This window comes from Bos javanicus, chromosome 18, assembly GCF_032452875.1.
Source record: "Bos javanicus breed banteng chromosome 18, ARS-OSU_banteng_1.0, whole genome shotgun sequence".
Lineage (NCBI taxonomy): Eukaryota > Metazoa > Chordata > Mammalia > Artiodactyla > Bovidae > Bos > Bos javanicus.
The window spans coordinates 43357290-43370360 of record NC_083885.1 but is presented as its reverse complement, the minus strand read 5'-3'; the positions used below and the strand labels follow the sequence as shown (position 1 = coordinate 43370360).

At 42.8% G+C, this 13071-nt stretch overlaps 1 protein-coding gene across 2 annotated transcripts in view; it reads right to left on the bottom strand.

Moving 5' to 3' along the window:
* Positions 1-13071, bottom strand: part of TDRD12 (tudor domain containing 12) — a 76055-nt gene that overhangs the window by 51169 nt on the left and 11815 nt on the right. For both annotated transcript variants that reach the window (XM_061387887.1, XM_061387888.1), the window contains exons 2-7: positions 11361-11519; positions 9321-9457; positions 7509-7628; positions 4834-4889; positions 3362-3447; positions 375-564 (exon numbers count right to left, since the gene is read on the bottom strand). In XM_061387887.1, the coding sequence (XP_061243871.1) occupies positions 375-564; positions 3362-3447; positions 4834-4889; positions 7509-7628; positions 9321-9457; positions 11361-11519 (748 nt within the window). The remainder of the gene's footprint in view (positions 1-374; positions 565-3361; positions 3448-4833; positions 4890-7508; positions 7629-9320; positions 9458-11360; positions 11520-13071) is intronic.

Below are 13071 nucleotides of genomic sequence, written 5' to 3'. Positions count from 1 at the left end.
CTTCTCCAGGGGATATTCCTGACCCAGGGATTGAACCCGCATCTCCTGTGTCTCTTGCACGACAGGTGGATTCTTTACCCACCTAGCCACAGAGTGAAAATATAACTCCATGTTAATAAGAAATTAGTAACAATCTTTTTTCCTGCTCTCATAAAAACAAACCACAACAGCTCTCTTAGAACCTCAAAACTCAAACCTAACAAACTCACTAGGATTAAAATTAAAATATTTCAAAAAAATTAAAATGTTAAATTCAGAATCAAAGTCTCTGTCTCCATATGGGGAAAAGTCGATACAACAATTTACATTAATACACTAAGATTTCTATAAATAAGACAACTTAAGGGAAACATACATTGGTGAAATCCACTCACTTTCCATCCTTTGAGAATCCTTTCCTTGCAAAAACATTGGCCAAAGAGTAAGTGCTGGATTGAGCTTACTGGAAAAGGATGCTGACTTTATATTCAATCTTGGCTTCTCCAAAGAATCAAAGTTCTTATTCTCCATGGGTGACACATAACAAGCGAAGTTCTTTGCAACCAGATCATCGTTAACACAAACCTGTGTAAACATTTCATGAATAAGACAAACACAGTCATGTGACTGTTCAAAAAACATGCTGAACTTAACTGAAAACTTTAATCTTCAGAAAAATTATTTTATAGAACAGAATTGGACAGAAATTGATCTCGTGACTTCTGCTTTAGTAATGGTGAACTACACACTTCTGGCCAACCTTCTTGAGAAGAAAAACAGGAGAAAATCTTTTTAGATAATACCTTTGGATGGACATACCCAGAATACATAAAGAACTCTCAAAACACTCAATTAAAAGAAAACAAAACCAATTTTTAAACAGGCAAAACACAGCAATTAAAAGAGTACAGCACTAGCATAAAAACAGACACATAGTTCAATGGGAACAGAAAGATAGCCCAGAAATAAACCCAGATATATATGGTCAATACAATTACTAAAAAGGAGCTAAGACTATATAATGGGGAAATGACAGTCTCTTCAATAAACTGTGTTGGGAAAACTAGACAGCTAAATGCATAAGAATGAAACTGTGCCATTAACTCACACCATACACAAACAAACTCAAAATGGATTAAAGACTTGAATATAAGATCTGACACCATAAAACTCATACAAGAAAACATAGGTGATAATGAGCTCCTTGACACTGGTCTTGGTGATAATTTTTGGAGTTTGACACCAAAAGCAAAGGCAACAGAAGTGAAGATAAACCAGGAGAACGACACACATCAAACCAGAAAGCTTCTTCAGAGCCAAAGAAGCACCAAGAAAACAAAAGCATTTGTAATAAGAGGAAACATCTGTTAAGTCACTTATTATCTGATAAGGGGTTAATACCCAAAATACATAAAAACTCATAAACAATAGTAACCAACAAACCCCAAATAATCCAATTTAAAAATGGGCAGAGGATCTGAATCGACATTTTCCCAAACAAGACATGCAGATGGTCAACAGGGACAAGAAAGATGTTGGATATCACGAATCACCAGGGAAATGCAAATCAGAACCAGGGTGAGGTACCACTTCACATCTGTCAGAATGGCTATCGTTAAAAGGACAAGAAACACCCAGGGCAGGTGTCTCAAGGATGTGGAGAAAAAGGAACCCTTAGGCACTACTGGTAGGAATGCAAATTGGCATAGTCACTCCGGAAAACAGTACCAAGGTTCCTTTAGAAATTAAAAACAGAATTACCATACAATCCAGCAATTCCACTTCTGGGTCTTTATCTGAAGAAAACAAAATCATTAACTTGAAAAGACACACGCATCTCGGTGTTCACTGCAATGTTATTTACAATAGCCAAAATTATGGAAACAATCTAAGTATTCATTGGTGGATGAATGGATAAAAAAAAAAATGTGATGTATATACATATACACACAATGGGATATTATTTGGCCACAAAAAGAATGAAATCTTTCCATCTGTGACAACATATACTGACCTTAAGGACATTACACTATATGACATAAGAGAAAGACAAAAGCTACATAATCTCCACTTCTATGTGGAATCTAAATACGAAACAAAACAAGCTCACAGACAGAGAACAGACCGGTGACTGCCAGAGCTGGGGTCGGGGGCACAGAGGGAGAAGGTCGTGAAATGGGAGAAGGGAGTCAAAAGGTAAAAACTTTCAATTATAAAATAAATAAGTCACGGGCATATGATGTACAGCAAGGTGGCTATAGTTAACAATACTATATCGCATGTTTGAAAGTTGCTCAATCTTGTGATGAGAACAAGAAAAAAAATGCTGTCACTGTTGGTAATGGGTGTTAACTAGACCCTGTGCAATGCGTATGGACAAGTATTAAGGCGTTGTGCTGTACACAGGCAACTAATATCATGTTGTACATCAATTACACCTCAATTTTAAAAAGGATAAAAAAATTTTTTAAAGGAGAAAATGAAAATAAATGGGTAAAAGATCTGGATACTTCATTAAAGATATATGGATTGCAAACAGCATATGAAAAGACACTCAAGACCACTCATCGAGTGAGTGAGTAAAGTCACTCAGTCGTGTCCAACTCTGCGACCCCATGGACTGCAGCATACCAGGCTCCTCTGTCCATGAGATATTCCAGGCAAGGGTACTGGAGTGGGCTGCCATTTCCTTCTCCAAGAAGGAGAGTGCATTAGGGAAGCGCAAATAAACTGCAATGAGAGACCACTACACACCAATAAGAATGACCATGAAAGGAATGGAGAGGATGTGGAGGAAGTGTAACTCACTGCTGATGGGACTGTACAATGGTCACTCTGGAAAGCAGTTTGGTAGTCTTTTAACACTTATAAAACCACCCAGAAGGGTGACTCCTGGGTATTTACGCAAGAAAATGAAAGCACAGGTCCAAGGAAGACTTGCACGTGAATCGTCACAGGAGTTTCATTTGCACTTGCCCCACAGAGGCCACAGCTCAAATGTCCATCAGCAAGTGAATGGATGAACACTGTAGTATATCCAGACAGTGGAAGGGTACTGACAAAAAAAGGATCAGCGTGCACGTCTCCTAAAAATTGGGTGTGAAAGAAAACAAGTTTAAAACAGAGAGAGGAAGAGAACACTCGGACACATCCCTGTGCTTCCTTTAGGAGCTAGAAAAGAACTGCTGGCCCCATTTATTTTTCTAGCAATTATGACCTCATGCAGCCACCGTCAGTCCTCTCTGCTGAGCCCGCCTCTGCTCTTTAACAGCCTGAGGTAAGGGCAAGTGTGAATGACACTGTTTTTCTTGTGTGTGTTGCTTTATTAAAACAGCATCTTAATAATAATAAAATACTTTAAAAACACAACTCTTTCACTCACCTTTTCATTTTTCAGAGTTACATAAAGGTAAACCTCAAAAGTATCTTCTTCCACAGCACACAATTTGGCTTCTACCTGGGTAGTCGCTAAATAGCATAAATGAAAACATGAAGAAGATGATGTTAAAAGTATGCTTGAGGGACTTTCCTGGGGGTCCAGTGGTTAAGACTCTGCACCTCCACTGCAGGTCTGAATCGTGGTCGGGGAACTAAGATCCCGCATGCCATGCCTCATGGCCAAAAAAAATAAGAATGGGTGAAACGACTATGACTATTTGTTAACTACCCACGACTACCCAGTGCCACAATGTCCGAGAGCCTCCTCCCTCAGGAGGGGTCTGGCGGCAGGTGAGCCAAGGTGAAGGCTCTCCAGGCAAAGTCTGCCAAGTGTCCTCTGTCCCCTCAGCCCCCATCCTCCTCCGGCCGCCCTGTGACAGCACCTCGAGCACAGCTCTGGGCCCCCCTTCTTTTCCAGTGATCCCCAAACCCACAGGCCCAGCCAGAGTCTTTCCCGAGTCATTCCACCCTCTGAACGCCTGAAGAGCAGCCCCACGTGTGGGTACCGCCAGGCACGCTGCTCAGCCCACTGCTGTGTTCCACTCCCTCTCACCACAAGCCTCTGCGGCAGTGCTGTTACCGCTTTACAGGCGAGGAGACCAGGCTCTCAGAAGGCTGCTCAGAGGCAGCAGAACGGTACCCAACCCAAACACTCTGCCTCCTCCAAGTCTGAGTCTCTAGGGCCCCTGTGGGCTCACAAGGGCCCGAACTACAAAACCAGAGGTGCCGCCACCTCCCATTTCTCCAGCAACAATGCCTCTGGCTGCTCCTTCACCCAGACAGCAGGGCAGTGAAGAAGAGGGGCCAGGGCCCCAAAGGGCATCAGGATGCAGCCCAGCCACTGCACACCCACTACTCCTCAGCATGACCCTAGACGCTGCCCAGTTACTTGGCTCAGACTGCCAGGGCTTAGGACAGATGCCACAGAAGAGTCTAATTTACAGCCAACGATTTAAACAGAGAGCACACCGAACAGGTGCTGAGACATTCTATACATCTTCATTAGCAAGGACGGGGACCGCACAGTAGGTACCCACTGACTACCCTTTGCCTGCTAAAAAATAGGCTTTTCATCATTGCCGGTTCAATGAAATGCATGTAAATTATTTTGCAGTGTTGCGGTTTTACACAGACTAAGAAAAAGGCATTATCACCGTGTAAGGGTGCCTCACCTACACAATTCCTTGCTGATTTCTCTTGTCAATTACTGATGTCCACATCCATCCCTCAGATTCCAAGGGTACAAAGTCACTGTGATACTTGGAGTGGAAAAAGCTCCACGTGACTTATGAATCCCCCTGAGGGGGGAGGTCAAACAGCAAAGCACACACATGTCAAACCCTTTCCCCAACTGAAGGTGAAACCCCCTTGGGTGTCAGTTCAAAGCAGGCAGCTGTGGTCATGCACTTGCCTTACCTTTCAGGATGTTCTGGAAGTACTGAATAGCTGCACTGTCCCACTTCTTGGCCCGTCTGGAAGAGAACAAAGGCAATCTCATGAAATAAAAGCCAAGGCTAGTCATGCTAACATCACTTTGAAATTACACACTAGATGTTTCGGACATTACACACGGAACATATGATGCAGGAAATGGGGAGTCTAGCTCTGGCCTGGGGTGATGACCCCAGCTGCACCCCGCAGTAGGCTTCTCTCCCACCACCTCCTGAGCCAGTGTAGAGACTCACTGCAAATGGGCCCTTTGTGGGGCTTCCTGCGCTACCGTGCCCACCTCCATGGCATCATCCATCCCAACACCATTGTCCCATTTACCTGCAACATCTGTCTCCCCAGCCAGGGTGCTAGCTCCCCGGAACAGGGACCCTGAGTGAGGAATGCTCAGCACACACTGGCAGAGGGAGGGCTCCCTACGTGTTGGTTAAACCAAAGTTCTAAGAGTGGCCATGGGGAGCCCAGGCCCTGCTGTCTCATGGTATTCCTCACTCTGACGACTCCCTTTCACTGTGTCCCATCTCTCCCCATCATCTTGTCCTTTCCTCTGTGTGATACTGTGATTTATAGTAAGACATATAAACTTGGTCATTGTCACTGTTTCTGGCACAGAGCTCAGTGATGAGAGTAATAAAAGGTGTCTTTTGTTATGTTAATGAGGTGACCTGTAGAAAGTGCCTAGGTAACTTAGAGACGAGGGCTGGTTGCCAGGGGAACCAACCTTGTGATTAGAGGGTTGCAACTTTCAATCCCACTGCCTGGGCCTTTGAGGAGGGGAGAGGTACTGGAGGTTGAATCAACTGTCAAAGGCCAATGATTTAATCAATCATGACTAGGTAATGAAGCCTCCATAAACACTGAAAATGGACTAGGTTGGGAGCCTCTGGGCTGGTGAACACTTAGAAATGTGGGGGAACAGGTGTCCCTGGAGGGAAGGCAGCCCCTTTCCCTAGACCCTGCCCCATGCATCTCTTCCATCTGGCTGCTCCCGAGTTATTTCATTTAAACTAAACTGGTGAAAATTAGAGTGCACTGTCTTATTGGCGAATTTACCTTAAGAATGTTTGTTGAAGCTCTTTGCCAATACATGTACTCCCTTCTACTCTCAGTCTTTCTCCTGGGGGCATATAATTGGCATACTAGCTGCCCCTAACTGTCCCTCTCTTGATAGACAGATAGGTTGTTTCCAAACAATTCTGCACTGTACATTGATGTAGAGATATATAGACGCACGCATGCACATGAGTACACCTGTACCTCTCACACTCCCACCCCCCCATCTCGTGATCTGACCACGCTGCCAGTGTAGATATATACACGCACGCATGCACATGTGTACACATGTACCTCTCACACTCACACCCCCCCATCTCGTCATCTGACCACGCTGCCAGTGTAGATATATACACGCACGCATGCACATGTGTACACATGTACCTCTCACACTCACACCCCTCCATCTCGTCATCTGACCACGCTGCCAGTGTAGATGTATACACGCACGCATGCACATGAGTACACATGTACCTCTCACACTCACACCCCCCCATCTCGTCATCTGACCACGCTGCCAGTGTAGATGTATACACGCATGCATGCACATGAGTACACATGCACCTCTCACACTCACACCCCCATCTCGTCATCTGACCACGCTGCCAGTGTAGATGTATACACGCACGCACGCACATGAGTACACATGCACCTCTCACACTCACACCCCCATCTCGTCATCTGACCACGCTGCCAGTGTTTGTATGGGATGGGTCCCGGCACTGGGCAGTGCTGTGTCAGGGTTATGACTGTGATCTTTGCTGCCTTGAATGAGCACTCCCTGAGGTCCTGGGGGCAGCGCCCCCACCCCTGCCCTTGCACTCCGCCTTCCCCTCTCCTCCATCGCTGCGGCTTTGTGGGGGATAAAGCGCAGGAAGCAGCACAGTTCTGATTCAGATTGCATGGCCTGGTGGTACTGCGTTCTGAGTTCCCTCTCAGCTTGGAAGCCGCCTCCATGACCGATGCTTTGTGAGGCCTGTGGAGACCCTCCCACCTCCACAGCCCCGGCCCTCATCACCTGTAGTCCCCCTGGTCCGATGAGAGCATCAGTCTTGCAGCTGCCTTGGGACCCACACCAATAAGATACTAAGCCAGCTGGTAAATTCGCCAATAAGACAGTGCATTCTAATTTTCAGTAAAAGCTCCGTGAATGTGAATATGCATAAAAGCACCAACAAAGGTCTGCCAATTCAGAGCCTGAAAAGGTCACAGAGGCTTCCCAGGAGGGAGGGCAGGAGGGAAGAAACAGGGCTGGAGAAGGATGCCTGGACTTTTCGCTAATGTTTCATGATCCGATGTAACCATGTTTCTCTTTACAGTTAACTTGCCCTTTTTTGTAAAACAAAACAAAACAAAACAAAACAAAAAACAGAGCTTGGGTCTTACTCTAAAGCCCCCTACACTGCAGCCTCTGGAGATGGCTGCATGGCCAGGTTTGACAGGCTGATTCAGAAGATCCCTCCTGAAGGACAAAGAGACCTTTGAAATCATTCTGGCACTTCTCATAAAGACTTGATTTCACATAAACTTCCTACACTCAATTTAAGACTTTTACTAATGATTCAGCATACATTAGAAGCTGTACTTACACAATTTCAGCACTGTCTTCACAGAAGTTAATGTGCAATGTGACAGGTTTTGTGCAGTACAGTCTGAATTTTTTTGCTCTGTAGGGAAGCTGCATAAAAGTTTCTATGGCAACTCGGATGCTTAACGGTGAAACAAAAACAGTTTCATGATTAAAAAAAAATTATATATAACATATTTCTTTAAAGTCCACCTATATAATTAACATACTTAATGTAAAACACACAAAATCTGCTTCTAATACAGCCACCACCAACAGCAAATGCTTGGAGACAGTTGCCCAACAAGGTGAAAACTGGTTCTTGGGGGCAGAGGGAAAAAACCTTACTTTTCTATGTATAAAGCACAAAAATACATGTAGTATATAAATACGTACAGCACCTAAAAGATACTCAGTAATCTTTGGCATTAAAATTTCATGGCATGGCGGCAGGGAGGGATTAGAAAAATACTGTCTCCTTAGACTGAGAAACACTGGGTAATTACGAACAAACCTGGAGGCAAATTTTATTTAAGATTTTAAAATTTCAGTTTCAATCCACAACCAGAATTACCTTTAAGTTTCTGTAAATAAGCAGATGTTTTCAGAATCACTGTTTGTCAACTCTGCACAAAAGAGCTGATGGACTGCAGTTTGATAAGCAAGTTGTTGCACATTTTTATTTCCATTCTCCTTCATGAAAATGATAGCGCATTTGCACATACAGTTTCAACATCAACATGTTCTCAGGGCCATGTGTGGGCAGCCTGGCCACCTCGTCTCAAACAGTTAAGAGAAAGTGATGGCACTAACCGCCCCTCCAGGCTTCCTTGCTCTAATCAAATAATTCTCTTGCCAAAAACAAACTAAATTTAAAAACCCAAATGCTAGTAGGAAATCTCTCAAGCCGTTAATTATCATGTTATTTTTAATAACCAGTTGGCTATAAAGTGAGATGGTTGGATGGCATCACCGACTCGATGGACATGAGTTTGAGTAAGCTCCAGGAGTTGGTGATGGACAGGGAAGCCTGGCATGCTGCAGTCCATGGGATTGCAAAGAGCTGGACTCAGCTAAACGACTGAACTAAACTGAACTGATGGTTATAAAGGTGCAGAAGCACAAGCCGGATAGGCATCGCCTCTCCCGTGAACACTTGCCAGCCTCCCGTGTGGGAGCAGCCTCCTAGTCCAGACGCCCTGTCAGGGTGTCGCCTCTCCTGTAGCTGGGACTGTTCTTTCTCTTTCAGAAGAAGAGTCCTCATGTTTACTTATTTATTATTTATTAAACTGACATCCGCTAACACTGGCGCAGGAACCATGAAAAAATTACCAAAACACCAAGACTGACTCGCTGAGAGTGTTTCCTAGGGAACTGCAACGCGTGGTCCTGGAATCTGCAAGGGTCACTCTGTGACAGTCACACCCTCACTCTGCTAAGTGGGATAAGCAGGGACACATGTCCTTCTCTCTGTAATCTGGAGCCGTGCCAGCAAACCATTCTCTGTGTAGTAAAGCAAGGGCTTCCTAAAGGACCCACTCCATCACTTGAGCAGGGACAGGTCACACCAGGCCAGGCAAACGGCTGGCCAAGAGCACCTGCCCTTTCCAGGAAGGATGGTGGAAGGAGGGCTGGAGCTGCCTGCTGATCCCTCATCCCAACCACCTGCTCTTACACTCACTGCTCATAAAACTGGAACCTGCAATCTGCTCTTCTTGAAGCTAAAAAATTCCAGTTTATGACCTCTCATCCCTTTATTTGAAAATTAATACTCTCCGTCAAAACTGACATTTGTCCCCCCAAAGAGCATAAAGCAAAATAAATATGTACTTACTTTCTGGATTTCACTGGAATGCATCTGGCAAAATCCACAAGGAAACACTCTGCGAGGTAATGGTCTGCTGAAGACACGATTGACTTAATAACTGCCCTGCACCAGCACTTTAGTTCCTGACAATAAACCACACAAACCTACAAAATAAGAAGAAAACTTGAGCATTAAATTCTCTAGTCATACTCAGAAAACTATAAGATACTGATAAAAGAAATCAAAGATGACACAAACAGATGGAGAGATATACCGCATTCTTGGATTGGAAGAATCAATATTGTGAAAATGACCACACTACCCAAAGCAAACTACATATTCAGCGCAATCCCTATCAAATTACCAATGGCATTTTTCACATAATTAGAACACAAAATTTTACAATTTGCATGGAAACACAAAAGACCATGAATAGCCAAGTCAAGAAAGAAAAATAAAGCTGGAGGAATTAGGCTCCCTGACTTCAAATTATACAAAGCCAGTCATCAAAACAGTATGGTACTGGCACCAAAGAAAGAAAGAAAGAAAGAAACAGGAATATAGATCAATGGAACAGGATGGAGAGTTCAGATACAAATCCATGCACCTACAGTCACCTAATCCATGACAAAAGAAATAAGACCCTACAGTGGAGGAAAGACAGTCTCTTCAATAAGTGATGCTGGCCAAACTGGACAGCTACACGTAAAAGAATGAAATTAAAACACTCCCTAACACCATACACAAAAACAAACTCAGAATGGATTAAAGACCTAAATGTAAGACCAGACACTATAAAACTCTTGGAGGAGAACATAGGCATAACAGTCTCTGACATAAAACACAGCAAGATCTTTTTAATACACTTCCTAGAGTAATAAAAATAAAAACAAATAGACCTAGTTAAACGTAAAAGCTTTTGCAAAGAAAAGTGAAAGTGAAAGTTGCTCACTGTGTCTGACTCTTTGCAACCCCATTAACTATACAGTCCATGGAATTCTCCAGGCCAGAATACTGGAGTGGGTAGCCCTTCTCTTCCCCAGATCTTCCCAACCCAGGGATCAAACCCAGGTCTCCCATATTGCAGGCATATTGCAGGCAGATTCTTTACCAGCTGAGCCACAAAGGAAGCCCAAGAATACTAGAGTGGAAAGCCTATCCCTTCTCCAGTGGATCTTCCCGACCCAGGAAGTGAACCAGAGTCTCCTGCATTGCAGGCGGATTCTTTACCAACTGAGCTATGGGAAGCTATAAACAAAATGAGAAGATGACCCTCAGAATGGGAGAAAATATTTGCAAACAAAGCAATCGATGAGGGATTAATCTCCAAAATATACAAACAGCTCATGCAGCTCAATATCAAAAAAACAAACAATCCAATCAAAAAGTGAGAAGATCTAAATAGACATTTCTCCAAAGAATATAGATAGATGATTTAAAAAGCACATGAAAAGATGCTCACCACCACTAACAATTAGAGAGATATAAGTCAAAACTACAGTAAAGATATCACCTCACACTGGTCAGAATAGCCATCTCTGAAAAATCTAAAGATAATAAATGCTGGAAAGGGTGTGGAGAAAAGGGAACTCTCCCACTGTTGGTGGGAATGTACATGGTAACAGCCACTGTGAGAACAGTATGGAGGCTCCCTAAAAACTAAAAATAGAGCTACCATATGATCCAGCAATCCCACTGCTGGGCTTACATCCAGAGAAAACCGTAATTTGAAAAGATACATGTACCCAAATGTTCATTGCAGCACCAGACTGGAAATTCTAAGCTCTCTCTGCTAAGGTCCCTGTGATAGATCTAGAATAATCCTCTGGTTCCCAGCCCCAGGACCATGCCCCAATGACTGGGTTTACATGACACTCCATCTCCTGTTGCCCCATGTGAACCTAATATAACTGCTACTTTTCGTGACTAGCCCGACTTATGCAATCAAAAGAACCTAATACAAAAAAGTAATTATAAGCAACTGAAATACCAACTTAGCTGCCAAAACAGTCTATATTTCGAGTAGTATTTCAAGACACAGTGTTCAAAGCACATTCAGATACATACCTGCCCTTCTTCCAACTTTAGTGGTTTTATTTCTATATCTTGACACAGGCTGTTATAGAAGTCATTCATGGCACTATTTAGTTTTTGATAGTCAACTTCATGATCTAAAAAGGGACTACACCCTTTTATAACAACCCAGAAGCAACCTGGATCTTCAATCTGTAAAAATTTCAAAAGACAAACAAAACAATCCATCATTTAAAAGTGGAACTATAAAACCTCAGAATCACAGCAACTGTTTCAAAGTTAAGTGCTTTAACAAATTCTTGATGAGTACCTCTGTCTTAAAGGGTTAGACAGAAGATAAAAGACCTTCAATATATATGTATATCAAATTATCACCTTGTATGTCTTGAACTTATAAAACATGATATGTCAACTATACTTCAATAAAACTGGGTAAAAAGATGAAAGATGTACACACAAAAATGTAGAACACGTAACCAATAATATGTAAGTAACTCTATTGATTTTTTGTAATTTTAAATTGTCTATTGTGATTCAAAAAGCAAAGACCAAAATCTTTGATCAGTATTTTGAAAATATTCATAATAAAATACAAAAGCAAGGTTCAAGACAATGTTTTCAGTATTCCATCTCTTTTGTATGAAAGAGAAGAAAATATGAATGCGTGTACATTCTGCTCGTTTTCAAAGAAACAAATGGTGGCAAATAAAAAAAAATACAAATTATTACCTACAGAGGAAGCCAAGAATGGGGTAGAAGGGATACGAATGAAAGTCAGACTTCTCTGTTCAGAGAATAAGAATAGATATCATCTATTAGTGTCATTAAAAAATAAGATTTTCATCATTAGATGAAAAATAAAAGAAATTGTGAGAAAAAGAAAAATAAGAGAAAATAAAATGAAATAAAAGAAAAAGAGAGTGAAGGACAGGGAAGCCTGGCATGCTGCAGTCCATGCGGTCGCAAAGACTCAGACACAACTGAGTCAGTGAAGAACCACAAGCTTTGATTCTCTTTGACATCCATCACAGGAAAATGGGAGTTTGGAGCAGGAGTCCTACCAAGTTAAGAAGGCTCAGTAAACACCTCAGGCTCCCTCACAGAACCCCTGCAGTGTTAGGCCTGAGAAATAAAGACCATGTTTCAGGACAAAGACAACATGCTCTGTCATCAAGGGGAAAAGCAGTCAGTCAGTTCAGATGCTCAGTAGTGTCCGACTTTGTCATCCCATGGACTGCAGAATGCCAGGCTTCCCTGTCCATCACCAACTCCCAGAGCTTGCTCAAACTCATGTCCATTGAGTCAGTGATATCATCCAACCATCTCATCCTCTGTTGTCCCCTCTTCCTCCCACCTTCAATCTTTCCCAGCATCAGGGTCTTTTCAAATGAGTCAGTTCTTCGCCTCAGGCAGCCAAAGTATTGGAGTTTCAGCTTTAGCATCTGTCCTTCCAATGAATATTCAGGACTGATTTCTTTTAGGATTGACTGGTTTGATCTCCCTGCAGCCCAAGGGACTCTCAAGAGTCTTCTCCAACACCACAGTTCAAAAGCATCAATTCTTCAGTGCCCAGCTTTCTTTAGAGTCCAACTCTTACATCCATACATGACTACTAGAAAACCATAGCTTTGACTAGATGGACCTTTGTTGGCAAAGTAATGTCTCTGCTTCTTAATATGCTGTCTAGATTGTCATAGCTTTTCTTCCAAGGAGCAAGTGTCTTTTAATTTCATGGCTACAGTCA